General features: G+C 50.8%; 1 protein-coding gene across 5 annotated transcripts; it reads left to right on the top strand.

Annotated features, from left to right (window-relative positions):
• Positions 1–277: 277 nt before the first annotated feature.
• BBS1 (Bardet-Biedl syndrome 1) lies at positions 278–19,239 on the top strand. 5 transcript variants are annotated; one of them, XM_057552019.1, is made up of 18 exons: positions 278–621; positions 968–1,044; positions 1,160–1,194; positions 3,875–4,147; positions 4,263–4,309; positions 4,451–4,489; positions 4,612–4,684; positions 6,967–7,098; positions 7,939–8,045; positions 9,432–9,552; positions 9,732–9,890; positions 10,995–11,064; positions 11,652–11,810; positions 14,296–14,429; positions 15,513–15,602; positions 16,417–16,503; positions 16,737–16,796; positions 19,034–19,239. In XM_057552019.1, the coding sequence occupies exons 1-18, from the start codon at positions 575–577 to the stop codon at positions 19,109–19,111; spliced, it is 1,788 nt and encodes a 595-aa protein (XP_057408002.1). In that variant the 5' UTR covers positions 278–574; the 3' UTR covers positions 19,112–19,239. The 5 variants fall into 5 exon arrangements, with proteins under 5 accessions (XP_057408002.1, XP_057408003.1, XP_028019464.2 ...); XM_028163663.2 differs by having other exon boundaries at positions 280–621; positions 971–1,044; positions 15,468–15,602; XM_057552017.1 differs by having other exon boundaries at positions 280–621; positions 15,468–15,602.
• The last annotated feature ends 1,044 nt before the right edge of the window (positions 19,240–20,283 follow it).

Here is a 20,283-nt window from a genome sequence, read left to right as displayed (position 1 = left end):
TAAATGTGGATGTACAGAGAGTCAAGAGATGAACATAGCACAATTTTTGCCGTCCTCCTTCGTGGCTTTTCTTCTATTTTAAAATATTCCAGGAACCTAAAAACTGGAAAGCCTCAACTTCAGTCACAATCCTAGGATTTAATGTCTTACCCTTTGTGTTTTTTCTCTGAGCCTGGACCTCTAGAGTAAGGAGGGAGAAAAGGAGTGGCCTCTTTTCCACCCGGTTAACCATGAGGATGAAGAGGGGAGGAGTTAGTTTTGCTGCTCATAAACACTAGAAGGGCTCCTCTCCAGGGCTCAAAGCCAGAGGGCCCTGCCGCTGACCCTGAGCTGCAGGGCCCAGAAGCTCCTACTGGAAGGATCAAGGATAAATGATATGAGCTGGAATGAGGGATTGCATCTCAGTAGCTAGAAACCCGGCAGAAGCCAGAGCATCCTGCTCGCTGGCCTCTCCGTCCCGGGCCGGAAAGCTGAGCGCCCGGAACCTTTATACGCGAGCTTTGCAGAACCCGGGCTCTATTAGGCGCTGCGCGGCGGTTTGCCGGAGCTGGTTGCCAGGGTGACGGCTGAGAAGATGGCTGCTGCGTCTTCGTCGGATTCCGACAGCGGCAGAGCTGAGAGGTGAAGGCTGGGGTCCTGGAGGCCTCTTTTCCTACCTATGTAAAGAGGGTGCCCTGGTCCCCGGGATCTGGGCTCCTGCGGTTCTCAGCAGCCTTGGCGGTCCTTGAAGGGCTCTTAGAGATCAAGTGGGGAAACTGAGGCCCAAGGAGTGAATGGGTGCGTGTGGGTGACTCGAGGTCACTCTGTGCGCCGGTGGTGGAGCCTGGACTTGGACCCAGATGTTCTATACCCCTAGTTCAGAGTTCCCTACACACCTCATTCTCAGAAACCAGCTCCGGCAAGTTTTCTTCCCCTCCCTTGGGATTCATCTTCCGCGCCCCCCACAACTCTTTCCCTCTTCTCCCAGCAGTGAAGCCAGTTCGAAATGGCTGGATGCACACTACGACCCCATGGCCAACATCCACACCTTTTCCGCCTGCCTGGGTGAGTCTCTGGGACCAGGAACGCCGGTTCTTGGGGGACGGAGGAGTCAGATGGTTCTGTCGTGAAGCCTCTAGAATTCTGAGACCCTGGCTTATGGCTGTTTTATGTTTTCCAGAGCTGGCAGATTTGCATGGGGACGGGGAGTACAAGGTAAGCGTATCACCCCAGAGGTGAGACTTCCCGATGGCTCCAAAGAAGCTCAGCATAATCTGGGATTAACGTGTACTTTGAAAAAGCACATTTAGGGTTAAATTTTATTTTTAACGTGGAAAGTGAAGAGAACCTGTTGATTTCACAGTACAGACTGCGGAAAGTAAAGCAAAGCAAAATGCTGCTGGAAATTATACTAAGATAAAGCCTCTTAATTTTGTTAACTTGAGGTAATTCTTTGCTGGCACGGCACATCCCTTGGTTGGGGGTGGGCGTTACTCTGGAGGGAAAGTAGAAGGGAGGAGAGTGAGAGGTTTATGTTTATCAAAAGGGCATAGGGACTTCCCTAGTGGTCCAGTGGTTAAGACTCCATGCTCCCAATGCAGGGGGCCCGGGTGCGATCTCTGGTCAGGGAATTAGATCCCGCATGCTGCAACGAAAGATCCCACGTGCCACAACTAAGACCCCGGTGCAGCCAAATAAATAAATAAATTTTTTTTTTTAAAAAAAGGACATAGATTTTAAGATTAGCCATGAGCTAATCATTGTTGAAGCTGGATGATGAGTATTTGGGGGTTCATTATATGAGTCTCTCTACTTTTGTATATGACTGAAAATTTTCCATAATAAAAAGGTTAAATGTTAAATTTAATTTAAAATATAAAGGTAAGTAAATAAAGTGTAAATAAAGAAATAAAAAATTGGGGGACTTTCCTGGCGGTCCAGTGGTTAAGAGTCCACACTTCCAATGCAAGGGGCGTGGGTTCGACCCCTGGTTGGGGAACTAGGATCCCACATGCCGCACGGTGCAGTCAAGAAAATATTAAAAAAAAAAAAAAAAGAAAAAGAAAAATAGATAAATTTTGAAGGCACAGGTTTTTAAAAGGTTGAGATATATATTGGGCTAAAGAAAGGAAGTTAACATGTCTGGACTAGACTCTCTTTGAGGCAGTTTCACATACATAGATATTATTTATTAGTGGGAAAATAGATTCTGAGAGGCTGAGTTTACCGAGTTTGTAAAAGGTGGCAGACCTGGGTCTGTCAGCTCAGCCCTCAGCAGGGGCAGTGAACCCACAATGGGTGTGTTATGTGGGCAGCTTGAAGGGAATCATACCCTACATGGACTGTGCAGTAGGATTTGGTGACTTTGGCCCCCAAATTCCTATCCATAAATCATTCAACAATTCGGCAAGCATACAGTGAACCCCTTCTGTGTGTCAGGTGTTGTGCACACACTAAACTCAGAAATGAGTCAGTCCATAGTCAGAAGGAGATATAGACAGTGTCCTTAATTCATCCATAATGTTGACTGAACACCTAGTATATGCTTGGCGCTGGGCTGACAGCAGTGAAGGGTAGAGAAATCACAGACCCAATAACTAATGTGAAATGGTAATGCTTTTGTGTAATAACTTTTTCAATGGCTAGTTTGCTTACTGTTGATTCCCAGCATCTAACCCAGTGCCTGGCACAAATTAGATACTTGATAAATATTTTTGGGGTAGATGAGTGGATGCTAAAATAGAATATATGGAAAGTATTACGGGAGCACCAATGAAAGAACAGTGAATCTATCAGGAGGCATTAGAGGGCAGTAACATGAACCTGTGCTGAAGGATAAATGAAGTGTACCAAGAAGGCATGGAAGAGAGGAGGGCATTCCAGGCAGAGGGAACAGCACAAGCAGAGGCAGAGAGGCTTGGAAGTTCACAGCATATTTGGAAAGAGTAAATTTGAAATTAGAAAGTTGAGGCCGATATGAAATAATAGTTAAGACCACTGGCTTTGGATCCAGACAGACCTAGGTTCAGGTCCTAGCTCTACCACTTACTAGCCGTGTGACTTTTACCTAACATCTCTAAGCCACAGCTTCCTCATGTGTGAAATGAGGCTAATAATCGTACCTACCTCACAGGCTGTTGCTAGGATTGAATGAAAGGATGCATGAGGTTACTGGTGTGGATCCTAGCACACTGTACATGCTCAGAATCCGGGCGTTCTGTGGCAGCCCCCATTCTGGCTGGAGCATAGCATGGATAGGGAGGTGTTAGAAAACAAGTTGGGAACCAGATCAGAGGGGCCTTGAAGGCCTCACTCAGGAGAATGGGCTTGCATGACAGCTACAGTGGCTTGGAGGGTGGAAAAGACAGGCTGAGGAGCTTGGTTCTCCTCTCTGGGTCCATAGAGCACATCCTGCTCTGCGTGATTGGTTCTGCATCTTTAGCTCTGTTCCCGTTTGGAAGCCAGGCCTCAGAGCCCAGATATGAGTTTCAGGCCCCCCACTGACCTCAGCAACTGTTCCAGTGTCTAGAACAGTGCCTGGCATGGAGCAGGCCCTGAAGAAATGTTTACTGAACAAACGATGAAAACATCGGCTGCCACCTATTCCTCGCTAGGTTCTCTAGTTGATTATCTCATTTGATTTTCACTACAAGTGTCATATGGTAGGTATTCCCCTTTTGCACGTGGGAAAACTGTGGCTCAGGAAGTTGCATCGGTTTTCCCAAGGTCACATGGCTTGCAAGCCTTATTGCAAAGCCTTTGCCCTTCCTCCACCCACCCATGGTGCATTGTGAGCATATATGAATGTGCACCAGCAAAAAGCTAAGCCCAAGAAGAGGGGCAGTAGGGGGGTCTTTAGACCCTGAGCCTGGAATCAGCCAGCCTCTCTCTACAGCTGGTGGTGGGGGACCTTGGCCCAGGTGGGCAGCAGCCCCGCCTGAAGGTGCTTAAAGGACCCACAGTGCTGAGCGAAAGCCCGCTACCTGCCCTGCCAGCCGCTGCTGCCACCTTCCTCATGGAGCAACACGAACCCCGGACACCAGCGCTGGCACTCGCGTCAGGCCCTTGTGTGTATGTGTATAAGAATCTCAGGCCCTACTTCAAGTTCACCCTGCCCCAGTTGCCTCCAAACCCCCTGGAACAAGACCTTTGGAACCAGGCCAAAGAGGTGAGTGATGGGCGGGATGAGAACAAGAAGGCGGAGGGGGCAGCCTCGGGGTTGTCCTCGTTCCCTGCCTGGCTCTGGTGCTCACACGCTGTACCTTCTTCCCATGCTGGCCCAGGACCGCATTGACCCCCTGACCCTGAAGGAGATGCTGGAGGGCATCCGGTGAGATCCCACTTCCCCCTTCGTATGCCTCCTACCCCTCCCTCACTCCCCCACCCCTACGCCTTCATCCCAGAGCCCGCAGTCTGACCCCCAGGCCCTGTTCCTTAACTAAACCTGCCATGATGGTCCCTCTCCTTACAGGGAGAAGGCAGAGGTGCCTTTGTCTGTGCAGTCACTCAGGTAAGGGCCCTCTGGAGGGCCAGAGCTCCAGAAGCTCCCAGGGGGGAGGGAGCGGCTGTGGAGTGGCCTGGGGAGGGCAGCCAGGCCCAAGGCATGCAGGTGTCAGTGCTCTGTGTGTCCAGGTTTCTGCAGCTGGAGCTGAGTGAAATGGAGGCATTTGTGAACCAGCACAAGTCCAAGTCCATCAGGCGGCAGGTACTGCCCCCTCTCTTATTTCCCTAGAAAAAATATGGACAGTTTTTAAAAAAGACCATGTAACATTAGTGGTAAATTCTACAGACAAACGCGACTAGTTTTACTTTGCAGTTACCCTTCCACATATATAGTCACAAAGCTGCAGGGCTTCTACTTTCCAGTTAACAGTGACAGCTTTTTTTTTTTTTTGAATACATTTATTTATTTATTTTCATTTTTAAAATTTTTTGCTGCATTGGGTCTTTGTTGCTGCACATGGGCTTTCTCTGGTTGCGGTGAGAGGGGGCTACTCTTCGTTGCAGTGCGCAGGCTTCTCATTTCGGTGGCTTCTCTTGTTGCGGAGCACGGGCTCTAGGCGCGCGGGCTCAGTAGTTGTGGCACGCGGGCTCAGTAGTTGTGGTGCATGGGCTTAGTTGCTGCACGGCATGTGGGATCTTCCCGGACCAGGGCTTGAACCCATGTCGCCTGCACTGGCAGGCGGATTCCTAACCACTGCGCCACCAGGGAAGCCCCACAGTGACAGCTCTGAATTGATATATAGTTATGTAGCTTTATATAACTTTTATCATCTTGGGGGTAAAGGTAATATATTTTCATTAGAGAAAACTTTGAAAATAAAGAGAAATATAAAGGAGAAATATAAGTGACTACACTCACTACTCAGAGGTACTCTTACCATTTTGGTACATTTCCTTTATAAATATGCTTTTATACCCTGCTGCCCTTGAGTACATAACATTATATCTTGAGCATTAGTCTTTTTTTTTTTTATAAATTTATTTATTTATTTATTTATTTATGGCTGTGTTGGGTCTTCGTTTCTGTGCAAGGGCTTTCTCTAGTTGCGGCAAGCGGGGGCCACTCTTCATCGCGGTGCGCGGGCCTCTCACTATTGCGGCCTCTCTTGTTGTGGAGCACAGGCTCCAGACGCGCAGGCTCCGTAGTTGTGGCTCACGGGCCCAGTTGCTCCGTGGCATGTGGGATCTTCCCAGACCAGGGCTTGAACCTGTGTCCCCCGCATTGGCAGGCGGATTCTCAACCACTGCACCACCAGGGAAGCCCGAGCATTAGTCTTGAAGAACTCCATTTTTAATCAAGTGGCCCCTTGATTATTTCATTGATTATTCATTATTTCATTCATAGTTTATGTAACTATTCACATGCAGGTCATTGGAGAAGAAATGTCTCCTTTTTATGCACTTCATATTTTTCTTAGTTATGCTTTTAATGGCTTTATTGATGATTCTATTCGTTGATGAACTCCAGTGGTTCCTGACCTAGGGGTTCCTGACCCTAGCCCAGGGATGGGCTCCCATAGCTGTCCCTGCATTTCAGAAAGCCGCAGGGGAACCGGCTACTTCCGGTAGAGGCCACGTGAGCCGAACACACTGACCAACACATACCTCAGCCTCTGGCTATCCTTAGACAGTTCTGCGAGAGACATTGTTCTCTCCTGCTGATCAGCAGCTCAGGTCCACAGTTGTCACTATCTTTGAGTACTTTTAAAATCAGGAAGTGAATTAAGTAAGTATTTCTTAAGAGATGCAGTTTTGGGGAGGCCATCGTTCCAAGTATGTGCCATGGTTACGTGATCGGGAGCCACTAACATCCATGTTTCTATAACTTTTCTCCTTCCACTAGGCATTGGGGATCATTTCTTTTTTTTTATCTTAAAGATAGTCACACAATGAACAGCTTTATCCAAAGAAACATTTTAGTCCCGCTACATTATTTCCATAGGAGAAATTCCTAAAAAAGGGATCGTCCCCTTCTCTTTTGTTTTCTGTCCAATCACAATTAGAAAAAGAACATATGCCCACTGTAGAAACTGTAGGAAAGCATAATGAAGAAATTAAACATCACCTATGATCTCATTGTCCAGAGATAACCAGTGTTTGTATTTAAGGGTTTAGCTTTCCAGCATGTTTTTTTATTCATATACTTTTTAAAAACTGGGATAATACTAACATAACTTTTTACCTGTGTTTTCTCTTATTACATTAGAAGCATCCTCCCTGCCATTGAGTCTTCTTGTAAAATGTGATTTTTGTAAATGACTGCATGGGTTTTTTATCATACAGATAGTTTATAATTGACTTAGACAATCCTCTTTTGTTAGAAAGTTAGGTTTGTTGCAGTAAACACCTTTGTACATAAATCTTCTGTCGCATCTCTGATACTCTTCCTCCTCCTTTGCCCTCTTTCTTCCTGGGGCGTCCTGGGAGCATCTGGGGGGACGGTGTGAGGGGAGCTACTGGCTGACCCCTGGAGTCCCTCTGCAGACAGTCATCACCACCATGACCACCTTAAAGAAGAACCTGGCTGACGAGGACGCTGTGTCCTGTCTGGTGCTGGGCACTGAGAACAAGGAGCTCCTGGTGCTGGACCCAGAGGCCTTCACTGTTTTGGCCAAGGTCAGTGTGGGGCCTGGCCGTGGGCACACCCGTGGCCCAGGCTCCATTCCCTCCCCCGTTCCCCAATATCTCCTGCCCCCCAGTTAGTTCTTGGTAATATGTGTTCATTGTAGAAAATTATAAAATGTAGATAAGCGTAAAGAAAGAGATATAGGGACTTGCCTGGCAATCCAGTGGTTAAGACTCTGTGCTTCCACTGCAGGAGGTTCAAGCCCTGGTCGGGGAACTAAGATCCCACATGCCATGTGATGGGGCCAAAAAAAAAAAAAAGAAGAAGAAAAGAAAAAGATATATATGCCCAAATCCCACCACCCACAGATAAGTCTTTGGCATAAGTCTTTCCAGACATTTTCATATTTAGACACAGATATATAACTTTACATAATTTTTTTTTTTTTTTTACAAATATGGCCTCGTGGTATAGGATCATGTAAGCTACTGTTTTCATGTAGCAGAAGCTTATCAATATCTTTCCATATCTATATAAAACCACACCAGCCTTTTCAAAGGCCACACAACATTGATTATATAGATGTACCCTGTCACCTATTGTACATTTGTTTGCAGTTTTTTGCTATTATTAACACCACCGCAGTGGGCTTCCTTGCCCAAACATCTTTGTGTGCTTATCTAAATGCTTCCTTACGATGCATTCCTAGAAGTGGCCTACTTTAGTCAAAGGGCTACATGTTGCCGAGTTTCCTTCCAGAAAAATTGTACAAGTTTAAACTGTGACCAGCAGGGTGTGAGTGAGGAGATTGGGACTTGGAGGAATTACTTCAGGTCAGGGAAGGGCTGGGGCTCCAAGGAAATCCGGATGTTTGAGTCTCTTCTTTGCAGATGAGCCTACCCAGCGTCCCCGTCTTCCTGGAGGCTTCTGGCCAGTTCGATGTGGAGTTCCGTCTTGCTGCTGCCTGCCGCAACGGGAACATCTATATGCTGAGAAGGTAGCCACATCCGTGGTCTCTGGGGCCAGAGGAACATCTCAGAAACCTGGTGGTTTTGAGGGCTTGTAGGATGAGCAGGGGGCTTTGGGGCTGGAATGTGGGAATGGAAAGAGCTGAGAACTTCATATAGGAGGCAGAGCCCTTGAGCACAGGGGACGTGTGGAGGCTTGTCCGATGGGGCCTGGCAAAGTGAGAGACCGGGCTGGGTGGCCGTAACACGAGTGATGCAATCAGATATTAGAAGAAATAAAAATAGTCTCTCATATTTGTTCTGTTGCTTTTATAGGTATGTGAAATTTCCTTATGCATTAGTTTGATATTTCTCAACAGTCATTTTTTTAATTCAAGAAATGTTTTTGAACACCTACTATGTATTAAGCATTGTATAAGGTATTGGGGATATATTGATGAGCAAAACATAAACAAAGTCCCTGCTCTTGTGGGAAGATAGATATTAAAGTCAACAAACTAAGATAATATTGCAAACTGGATGCATGCTATGGAGGAAAAATCTAGGCTCAATGGGAAAAAATAATGGGGTCAGGGTGATCAGCGAATGCCTGTCTGGGGAGATGACTTGAAGGTTAAGAAGGAGCCAGTTGTTCAAAAAGTGAAGCAAGAGTGTTACAGGCAGAGGAAATTTAAGCGAACTCTAGGTGGGAAAGACATTGTCATGTGCCACTCAAGCTTGGTGGCAAGACATGACGTAGAGACCAGGGTCGGGTCATGCAGGACCTGGTGGGACATGGTAAAGATTTTGGATTTTATCCGAAGTGCAGTAGAAAACTGTTATGGGGTTTTACTCAGAAGAATGACATGACCCGTTTACATTTTTTAAAGATTACCGTGCTGGGTGGAGGGTAGATTGGAAGGAGCCCCGGAGACCAGTGGGGAAGCTCTCAGACGAGTCAGCAGGTGGGAGATGACTCTGGCTCAGACTTAAGAAAGGTGGGCTAGAGCCTGTGATGGACAGACAGGAATTATCCCTACTTTCTGGATAAGAGAAATTAAGACTCAGAGGCCAGGAAACTGAGAACAGTGCATTTACACAGAGTAAACTCCTCATGCTTTTCTGATAAATTACTAAACTGCGTCGGTCCATTACTTTGTCTAACCTGCGGTACGCTCACTGTAAACTAGTAAATGCCAGGTTATCACACAAATTACTGTGGTGAAGTTGAGAGGAAGGCTAGGAGGGAAGACACACTTCCTGTTATCCAAGGTCATGCAGCTACTAAGTCATAGAGGTGGAACTAATACGGCAGTCATCTACTTGTGGGCCAGGGTTCCTGCCAGGATAGTCTGTGGGGCTTGGAAAGAGGAAGGTCAGCCAGGGAAGGAGAGAGGGTTTGTCTGGGGCTGGGAGAGTGTGTCTTTATTCCACAGAGACTCCAAGCGCCCCAAGTACTGCATCGAGCTGAGTGCCCAGCCTGTGGGGCTTGTCCGGGTTCACAAGGTCCTGGTGGTGGGCAGCAACCAAGACAGCCTGCACGGCTTCACCCACAAGGTGTGGTGGCCTCCGGGCAAGCAGCAGCCCCAGCCCCTCCACCCGTGCCTCCTCAGCACCCCCCGCAGCAGGCGAGCCCTTCTGGCCTTCCCTTCCCAGCAACTCCAGCCACCCCTTCTTTCCGCTCTTAAGCCCTGAGCCCCCTGCAGACACTTAGCCGTCCCCCATCCCCCCTGCAGGGTAAGAGGCTGTGGACAGTGCAGATGCCCGCGGCCATCCTGACCATGAACCTCCTGGAGCAGCGCTCCCGGGGCCTGCAGGCCGTCATGGCTGGACTGGCCAACGGAGAGGTCCGCATCTACCGCGACAAGGCCCTGCTCAGCGTCGTCCGCACGCCGGTGAGCTGCTGACTCCTCCTTGCCCCGCTCCCGCCGGTGGGGCCCCTTAGCTGCCTCTCCTGACCCCACTCCACCTGCCACCCTTAACTTCTGATGCATTTTGAAAACATTCGCTGAGCATCTCATATGCACAACTCACTGTATTAGAAGGATAAATCAGTGACTGAATCCTTACTGTCAGGGAACTTACAGTCTGAAGTGATAGCCAGCTAGAGACACAGCTGATTCAAATACAAGGCAGACTAAAGCAGAGCAAAGCACTGAAAAAGCACAGAGGCAGCCTAGTGACTGGGGGCGGTGGTGAAGGATAAATGGGGACGGAACTCAGGAGCCATTTCACAGGGCAAATCACAATTCAGCTGGGCCTTGAAGCAGTCTGCTTCGATAAGTGGAGTGGATAAATGGAGATAGAATATTCCAGACTGGAAATAACATGAACAAAGGCTGAGAGGCATGAGTGTTCTTTAAAGGAATCCAGGTAGTTTGATGAACCTGGACCAGAGTTTTTCAAACAAAATCAATTTAATAGGCCAGCAACAGAACCAGAAAAAAGAAGTTCAGAATATATCACATGTGAAACTTTGTGTACCTGTATGTATAAAGTGTCGTATGTCACAATGTAAAATTGGAAAGCAGCTGGTTTGGACCACAGGCTGCTGGGAGGGCAGGCGGTGTGGTGTGCGGGTTGGGGAAAGGGCAGGGAGAGAACTGATAGAAAAGGCAGTTTGGCCTCAGATGCGGAAGGCCTTGAATGTCCTAACAAGGAGGGCAAAAGCCACTGGAGGTTTTTCAGCAGGGAATAGGCGTGGTCGTGTTTGTATTTTTGAAAGGCAGCAGAGGCAGCAGTGTGAAAGACACTGGGGAGGAAGACTAGGCTGGGAGACCTCTTAGAAAGCTGACCCCAAAGCCAGTGACATTCAGTCTGGAACTGCGGCCGTGGCAGTGAGGAGGGGGCTGGGATTAGAGGCGGCGCGGCTCCAGGCCTCGCCTCACATCTCACCTCTTACGTCATACCTGGGGTCTCCCAGCCTTATCCCCCTCCCCCCAGTCTTGCTCTCCTCACTGAGTCATTTTCCCAGCTAAACTCTGACATCTCCACCGTAGGATGCAGTGACCAGCCTTTGCTTTGGCCGCTACGGGCGGGAAGATCACACCCTCGTCATGACTACACGAGGTGAGGAGAGTCAGGCCTGGCAAGGGTTTTAAAGTTGGGAGTCAGTGAGATAGGCCAGATCCTGGGAAAGAAGAGGAGGCGGATGTGGAACACGGGTGGGCCTGGGTTTGGAAAGCAGGGCTTGCAGACACACGTCCTGTCTGGGCTGGGCCTTCACTGGGGACAGCTCACTAGCAGTCTGATGTCGCTACCTGGGGGCCAGGCCCTGGCTGTGTCTCCAGTTCACCCCAGTATCAGCCACAATGCCAGGAACATCACAGTGGTCAATAAATAACTGCTAGGGAATTCCCTGGCGGTCCAGTGGTTAGGGCTCTGCTCTTCCACTACAGGGGGCCCGGGTTCGATCCCTGGTCAGGGAAGTAAGATCCTGCAAGCAGAGTGGCGCAGCCAAAAATAAACAAGTAAATCAACTGCTAAATGAATGAATTAATTAATGGTAGCACACACTTCAGTCCTTCCAGAAACTCAGAGTCTCAGCAGGAACACTGAAATGGGTCGATATGAGACAGATTGTTTGGGAAGAAAGAATGGGAATGTAGGGTAGAACTGGGGAGGACAAATCTGCTTCTGTCTATCCTCCTCCCTAGGTGGTGGCCTGATTATCAAGATCCTGAAGCGCACAGCAGTGTTTGTGGAGGGAGGAGGTGAAGCAGGTCCCCCACCAGCCCAGGCCATGAAACTTAACATGCCCCGAAAGACCCGGCTTTATGTGGATCAGACACTGCGAGAGCGGGAAGCCGGCACCGGTGAGATTCAGGCCGGCTCCTTCCTCTTCCTCCTCCCTTGCGCCAAAGCAGCAGGAACTGGGTGAATGCCACCTGGGTGCCCTGAGCAGTGGGAGGAGACCTGGGTGAACCGGGTGGGTCTCATGCCTCTGGAAGCCCAGAGACAGCCTAGGAGGTACACCCTGCCAACAAAGAGCTAGACCTCAAGGTGGAAGGTGCTGTGGGTGAGGGCGAGAGCCCCTAGAATTCGAGGAAGGAGCAGCCACTTCTAGATGCAGGAATTCTCATGAGAGAAGTAGAATTTGATCAAGGTTCTTCCTTATCCTATTTGATTTTCCTGCTCTTTTTGTTCATTCATTCATTCATTCATTCACTTAATACCTATGATTATGCCAGGCCTTGTGCCAGGTGCCTAGAATTAGGCCAGTCCCTACCTAAAGAGCTCAGTAGACCTTGCTAACTTCATGTTGCATGACAGGTGTAGAATAAGTCTCTGCAGAGGGCTGTTGAGACACACAAGGGAGTGTGTTTGCCTGGGAGCCTGGGAAAGGCTTCAGAGAGAGATGATATTGGATTTGACCCTAAAAGATGATTATAAGCCTACCAGCCAGAGAGGGAGAGGGGAGGGTGATTTAGGCAGAGGCTTGGGAAAAGGCACAGGGCCCTACCTGGATATAAGCAGCATCTGCCATGTAGCTGCGGGTGCAGTGCAGGAAGGTCAGTGGCCAGAGGGGAGGCTGGAAAAGCAGGTCAGCTGGCTCCGAAAGGGCCTGGAATGCAAAGTTAAGATGTTTTGGTTTATTCCGTGTAGTGGAGAGATGGGAAAGATGTTAAGCAGAAAAATACAGTAACTCAACCCCCTCTGTCTTTGAAAGGAATCTGGCTTACAGTTTAAAGGATAAATTACAGGGTAAAGAAAATAGCTAGCAGGCTGTTGTAGCCTAGAGAACCCAAGAGAAGCAATTGATATATTAGAGAAACAATTAGGAAGTTCTCTAAGTTATAATGAAAATAGCAAAAATCAATAGCTTTTGTATATACCAACAGTATCCAGTTAGAAAAGAGAAAGTTTCCATTCACAATAGCAAAGAAATCCTTGGACATAAACTTAACAAGAAAACATACAAAGTCTAATAAAGAAAATTATAAAACTGCTTTAAAGAACAGGAAAGACCACCTGAATATTTAAATGATGAGACTAACCAAGTCTCAGGGTAGTAAGACCTAAAGTTGTAAGGCTGTTGATTAGTTAACAGCTTCTGAAATTAATCTAGAAACATAGCAAAGTTACAGTTAAAATCCCAATGGGGTTTATTTTGAGGACTTGACCAGTTGATTCTAAGTGTAAATCTAAGAAGTTTGGGGAAAATAGGAATGAGGAGACTCAGCCTATCAGATAGCAGAATGAACTATGAAGCTGTAGGAATTAGCAGCTGTGGCATCAGTATGGGAATTGATACAGCTCAGTGGCATGTTTAGGAAGTCCAGAAGCAGACCCTTGTACACGTGGAAAGTCAGTATATGATAGAGGTGTCATTTCAAATTAGTGGGGGAAGGAGAGACTGTCCAAAAAACATAATTAGGACAACTTGTTTCTAGAAAAAAAGTTAGAACTCTACCTCATACCAAACACAAAAGTTAATTCTGGGTAAATTAAAAATAAACTGAAAGTATTAGAGGAAAAAGGAAAGATGAAAGGATGGGATAACATAAAGATGAAAGCTTCTGAATGGCAGAAGGCTCCTCGCAGGCACAAGGAGCAAGGACAGACTGGCTGACCAAGGTGCTCAGTCTGGAAAGTAGGGACAGTGGGATGGAGGGGAGGGTGTGGGCTCTGGAGAGGCCTTGAGGAAGAGTCATCCGACCTTGGCAAATGATTAGCTGTGAGGGGTGAACCTGGGTGACTTGACGCATGGGGATGCAGTGACGGAGTTAGGGAACTGAGGTTGGTTTCCGCAGCGTTGAGCTCCAGGGGTTGATGGGACGTCCAGGTGGAGGTGCCCATCAGGCAGTTAGAAGCAGCAGGCAGGCCGGGCGCCGAGCTGCCAAAGATGAGTGCACAGTACCAGGTGCAGACGTGGGCCGGGCCCTGATGCGCCCCTGCCCTCAGGAGCTCGCGGTTGTTCCTCTTTGGGGTGGTCACAGCCGGGGCAGGACATGGATGGTGCAGCGAGGAAGACAGGATGAGAAGAGGACCAAGGACAAAACTCAAGGGAACCCCAGCCCTTACTAGAAGGAGCCAGCAAAGGAGGCTGAGGTTGTGTGGGCAGCCAGGTGGTGGGAGAACCAGGAAGGAGGAGCAGGGAGTGGTCCGCAGCGTCCGGTGTCACCAGAGGCCGGCTGTGGGCCCTCGGTGCTCCTGTTCCCCGCGTTCCCAGCCTCTGCCCGCTGTGCCTTCCTCTTGCACTCTCCCCACGGCCACCTGAGCACGCTCTCCCCCAGCCCTGCCCCCTCCTCCCGCCGCACGTCCAGCAGTCCAGCATCGGCCCTTTGTGTGCCTCCTCAGCCATGCACCGGGCCTTCCAGGCAGACCTCCACCTGCTGCGCCTCCGGGCCGCCCGTGCCTCCGTGCAGGCCCTCGAGTCCAGCCTGAGCCCCGTGTCTGCGACGGCGCGGGAGCCGCTCAAGCTGCACGCTGTGGTGAGCACCCACGTGGCGGGGGGCATCAGGCCACCTCAGGGCCAGAGGGGCAGAGGTCAGGGCTGGACGGGCCCCCCTTAGCCCCGGAGCGGATCCCAAGGCAACTAGGCCCCGTGCCCCTTCTCGCCTTCCCACTGGCCCAGGGCCCAAGTCTCATGTCCTCCTCTGTGAGAGCGCTCTCACCTTCTCTTCCCTGTGCCGCCTCTTCCCCTTGGCTGGCCGCAGAGTGGGGCACGCTCTCCAGCCCCCTCATTCCATGCGGTGCCTCAGACGAGCCCCCAGACTTGGGGCAGGGCACACAGGTGGTCACCTTGGGACGCTTCTTCCCAGGAGCCTGGAGGGACTCTTACAGCTGTGGTACTGGGAAGAAACCTGTTCATTTCGGTAACTGCTGGCAGCCCAAGGGGCTCGGACTGCCCGGTACTGGGAAGGGGCCATCCCGAGACTTACACTGGCACAAGGAGGATGCGGGGCCCTTGTACTCAGACACAAGTGACCTCAAGGTCGTCAGGGCTCCAGCCAGCTCTGAATGGGTCCCTGAGGTGTGCTGTCTGATCCAGTTGGGCTTCTGACGTCTCTTTCCCTAAAGAAAGTGGATAGATACAGAGAGGAAGCGGCTGCAGAGCAGTCGAGGGGAAGAGGGAGGAAAGTGAAATCCTTGCAGCCACCAGAGGACGAGAGGAGGAGGTGGGCCAGGCCCTGCGAAGAGCGGGGCGGGGCGGGGCGGGGCGGGGCGCGGACGCAGGTGGGAGCCAGGGCCGGCTTCCCCAGGCCAGCTGTGCCTCCGACCAACTTGCTGCGTGGCCTCGGTCGAGCCCCTTCTCCGCTCTGGGCTTTTGCTCATCCCTTGCACATGCAGCCAAGCTTCTGAGCTCCATGCCTTTTGAGGGGCGGATGGACAGTGCGTTAGAGCAGTTCGAGGAAGGTGACTTGAGGGTGCTGATGGGGGAGCAGGCGGGCAGGGCTGGGGTAGGCCGTATTCGGCCCCCAAGGCCACTAGGTCCTACGGGCTTTCTCCCCACCCCACTCTCTGCACAGGTTCAGGGCCTGGGCCCCACCTTTAAGCTCACCCTTCACCTGCAGAACACCTCAACAGCCCGACCCATCCTGGGGCTGCTGGTCTGCTTCCTGTACAACGAGGGGCTCTATGCTCTGCCCCGGGCCTTCTTCAAGGTACTGGACCCACCTTACTGAGACCTGGAGTGAGAAAGGGTGGGGCGGGGCCGGATTAGATGTCCACAGGTCAGAGGTGAGGGAGCTGGCAAGTGGCTACAGCCACAGACCAGACTAGGGTGCAGCAGGGGCCCTGGGGGAGCCCCCGAGACCTGCCTCAGCTGCTTTTCTCCCAGCCTGTGCGAGGTCTCAGGGAGGCACACCGCAGGTTCTGGGAGAACAGTGAGAGTTCAGGCCTCACCGGTGCTGCTCTCAGAAGCCTGTTGGTGCTCTGGGGTCCCAGAGCCCACCCTGTTTTCCAGCCACTCCTGCAGCAGGAATGGGAGCCCCAAGGAGACTCTTACAGAGTGAAGAGCCTGGTTTCCCCCCGGGTCCAGGTTTGACCCTAAGTTGGAAGGACCGGAAACTGAGAAAGACTTCGGGATATGAAAGAAATAGCCCTGGACTTGGTTGGAGGTTTAGGTTTAGGGACTTCTCTGGCGGCCCAGTGGTTAAGACTCCACGTTTCCCCTACAGGGGGAACGGGTTCGATCCCTGGTCAGGGAACTAAGATCCCGCCTGCTGTGCGGTGTGGCCAAAAGAAAAAAAAAAAAAAAAAAGGTTTAGCTTTAATTAGGGACATGCATGCAGCCCTGCGGCATTCACTCCCACCACTGAGCCCACATCCTCCTCAAACGGGCTTGTCATCCCTGCCCACCCTGCCAGGGCACACTGAAGTTCAGCGGGGACAATAGGTATGAGAGTGCTTTGGAATCTACCAAACACCGTCTAGGCGTGAGGGCTGACTTCCTTACCTCTTTGTCCCCAAACTTAGGTCCCCTTGCTGGTGCCAGGGCTCAACTACCCCCTGGAGACCTTTGTGGAGAGTCTTAGTGACAAGGGCATCTCAGACATTATCAAGGTAGGTTGCCCGTTGGTACTAGTTGGGGAGGTCAGTGTGAGTGAGTGCGGACAAGGGCCCCGGGTGGCTGCCAGGACGGGGTGGGTGTCTGCCCAGTAGAGGCCTCCCAGCCTCCTCCTCCCCTTTGACAGAGCCCTACACTAGGGCCAGTGCAGACCAGGCCGTGCTTGGCCTTTGCAGGAGCAGGGGTAGAGGGGGAATGCCCCCTACTACCTTGGGCACCTTCTCCATAGGTGCTGGTGCTCCGAGAAGGCCAGAACGCACCCCTGCTGAGCGCCCACATCAGCATGCCTGTGAGTGAGGGGCTGGCAGCTGCCTGACCCCTGAGCCCGTGTTAAAGCCCCTGTGGAATCAGGACCAGGGAGATCCAGCCCCTTCCACTGAGCCGGGCAGAGTCCACGGCCCCAGGCCCACTCTGGTGCAGCAGTGTGCTGGGCGACGGCCTCCCTCTCCTCTCCTAGTGCCCCTTTCTCACCACCCTGACCACTGGGTGACCTGCAGCAGCAGGTCGGTGAGTCCCTAGGAGGTTGGGCTCCGTCCTCCTCAGGGAAACCCAGGCATTGGCCCTTTGGGCTCTCTCATCTCCCCACTTTTCCCCAGAAACCACTCCCAGGTCTGAAGGCAGAGTTCTGAAGTGCTCAAGGTGAGATGAGGGCATAGGCCCAGCCTCCTTGTCTGCCGCTTCCCTTAGGCATGTCACTCTGCTGCTGCTACAGAATTGGCTGGGGCCTTGCCTGAGACAGTCAAGAGGCTTTTCTTGGGTGAGACTGAGCCCCCTGTCGCTCCCTGGGGTTCCAGAGGCTTGGCTCCTGCCAGCTCAGCTTGCAGGCAAAACACATGCTCTGATCTCCCCTCGTGAGCTCAGCAGGGGGCCCCTCTTTCTAGTCAGGGGGCCCAGGGAATAGCTGCCTTCCCACAGGAAGTCTTGGGCTCAGCCAAGGTCTCAGGCCTGTGATCCTCCATGAAGATCACCAAGGGAGAAGCTGCTGCGGGGGGGCAGAGAGTGCCGTGCAGGAGCTAGTGGCCCCAGCCCCCCACCAGGCTTTGGAAGACCACACAGCTGCTGCTCCTGACTTGGATGCTCGTGCCCAGAAAGCATCCCAGGAGAGGAAGGCTCAGCTAGGCAGAGCAGAGGTGAGGCCGCGGCACACAGGAGGGGCGTCTCTGGGGTCCTGGGGAGGGGGTTCGGGAGGCAGAAGCCTAGAACTGCCAGTCGAGATGCTCTCCTATGCCCCGGAGCCCAGATCGGTCAGGTGAGTGGCAAGTTCACTGGGCAGTGGCCATAGTGTGAGAGATTCACTGGAAAGGCATGGACCGTAGGTGTTGAGTCAGGTTGAAGATTGAACGAAGGTACGTGTTTAGACCATAAGCATCAGAGACCCACAGTCTGGGCCCTTGGTGCTTCCTGGAGCCCCCTGGCTAGTCTGCCTGGCCCACCTCACAGCCTTCTTTAGGGTTAGCACCGCCAGGGCCGCCCTGAGCCATTTGTGAGCCAGGAACCCTACTGCCTGAGGAAGGACCGGTATCTTCTGTCTGACCAGGTACTGCCTAGCATGTGGCAGACAGCTCAGGCTTGTGGGAAGTACCCAAATCCCTGTGTGTTTCAGTTTCCCCAAGCGTAAAATGAGGCAGTTTGACCAGATTCAGCTCTAACATCCCAGAGTTGGCAGCCCCTCTAGAGGAAACAAGGAGTCAACTCCAGAAAGGGGGTACTTGACAGGAGTAAGTGCAGAGCTTTTGCTCTTGAGACCAAGGGCCCCAAGCTGATCGATTCTGCCGGGCGACAGCCTCTGTGCCGAAGACAGTGAGGGACAGCCCACAGTCACCCCCTGTTCTCCCCAGGGAATGCATTCTGGGGCCAGGTTAAGAGAAGCAAGGGGACTGGACCAGAGAAAGAGCCCCATCCCCCTCCTCTCTGCACAGTCCAGCCACTCGCAAACATAGACCAATTAGATCAGGGTGGTCTGGACTTTCTAGAACGAGCCGACTGAGGCACAGTTGGAATAAGCAGGAGGTTTCGTCTGGAAATGGAAAGACAGGAAGAGCGAGTGTCGCTGTCAGTCAGAGAGATGTCAGCTTAACCTGAAGAGTTTTCTGAGAGAGCTTATCAGAGATGGAAGGGCCTGCCCTAGCAGGTATTGGGCCCCTTGTCACTGGAGCTGTGTCACTGGGGCTGGGCCAGATGACCTCACAATCCCTTTCACCCCAGTGAAGTGATGAACTGTGTGAACTCGGAACAAAGGAGTCTGATCTGGGTTCTATTCATAGTTATTCATGATGATGAAAGTGGAGAAACTATTCCTAAGCCCAACACCTAACGTGAATTTATATGATGTAATACAATGTACCTATTATTAAAAAATATGTGAATTGTACTGGTCTGGACAGTGTAAATAAAGCAATACAAAGCAAGAAACTGTGCATGATACCCAATGCCCTCACCAGTTAGAGCTCCAAGAAACTGTACATTAAGGATGAGGAGAGGGCTTCCCTGGTGGCGCAGTGGCTGAGAATCTGCCTGCTAATGCAGGGGACACGGGTTCAAGCCCTGGTCTGGGAAGATCCCACATGCCGCGGAGCAACTGGGCCCGTGAGCCACAATTACTGAGCCTGCGCGTCTGGAGCTTGCACTCCGCAACAAGAGAGGCCACGATAGAGGCCCGCGCGCCACAATGAAGAGTGGCCCCCGCTTACCACAACTAGAGAAAGCCCTCGCACAGAAACAAAGACCCAACACAGCCAAAAATAAATAAATTAATTAATTAATTAATTTAAAAAAAAAAAAGATGAGAGTGGTGACTTTTTTTTTTTTTAACGTATCTAAAAACATGTACCTACTTAGTACTATGGAATTAGGCAGTTTATAACAAGAAAACAGCCTCTCAGGAATTTCCTGGTGGTCTAGCAGTTAGGACTCATGCTTTCACTGCAGCGGCCCGTGTTCAATCCCTGGTCAGGGAACTAAGATCCTGCAAGCCTCTCCCCATTCCCCAGTACTGCTCCCATGCTACAGTTCTCTTAGCTATTCTTTAAATATGTTTATGCTTAGACATTATTTCTTGGCTCCCTATCGTAATAGATGAGGCTTATAGCTCTCTTGTGGGAGCACCCTGCCCTCTCCTTTTCTCCCCGGTTTTTAGGTAAATCCATACTCACTGTTTGGATGACTGTGTGAAAGTTATCTACTTACTACAGAGCCAAGAACTGGGCTATAATTAAATTACCTTTTTTGTGTACTTATTTTTCATGGAGTTAATAATTGCCCTGTTTTTTTCATTTGCTTAGTTTTCTATATTATACCGATTGCTAATTCTTCCTCAACCCAGTCTGACGGTTCCTCTTTTTTCTGTACACTTCTGTTCCTCCCCCGCCTAAGTGAATGCTGTTGGCTCTCTAGAACTGCAGTGAGCACTTCTCCTGGGAATTCTGTTTGCCATGTTCTGGGCTAGATTCCCTAATTCCTGGACCCCATGTCTTTTTTCATAATTCTTCCATTTTTGGTCAGGGAACTAAGATCCCACATGCTTCATGGCATGGCCAAATAATAATAATAATTTGAAAAAAAAACTTGGGCTTCCCTGGTGGCATAGTGGTTAGGAATCTGCCTGCCAATGCAGGGGACACGGGTTTGAGCCCTGATCCGGGAAGATCCCACATGCTGCGGAGCAACTAAGCCCGTGTGCCACAATTACTGAGCCTGCACTCTAGAACCCGCGAGCCACAACTACTGAAGCCCACGAGCCACAACTACCGAAGCCCGCACACCTAGAGCCCATGCTC

This window comes from Balaenoptera acutorostrata, chromosome 9 (genome assembly GCF_949987535.1).
Source record: "Balaenoptera acutorostrata chromosome 9, mBalAcu1.1, whole genome shotgun sequence".
Classification (NCBI taxonomy): Eukaryota; Metazoa; Chordata; class Mammalia; order Artiodactyla; family Balaenopteridae; genus Balaenoptera; species Balaenoptera acutorostrata.
This window is presented reverse-complemented; position numbering and strand designations above follow the sequence as displayed.

What these genes read in the sequence shown, in the direction of transcription:
- BBS1 (XM_057552017.1), top strand. Translation starts at nt 575, where the DNA reads ATGGCTGCTGCGTCTTCGTCGGATTCCGACAGCGGCAGAGCTGAGAG. An exon ending in ATGGGGACGGGGAGTACAAG is followed by an intron (nt 1,195 to 3,874) that starts GTAAGCGTATCA and finishes CTCTCTCTACAG; the next exon opens with CTGGTGGTGGGGGACCTTGG. An exon ending in GCATCTCAGACATTATCAAG is followed by an intron (nt 16,504 to 16,736) that starts GTAGGTTGCCCG and finishes CCTTCTCCATAG; the next exon opens with GTGCTGGTGCTCCGAGAAGG.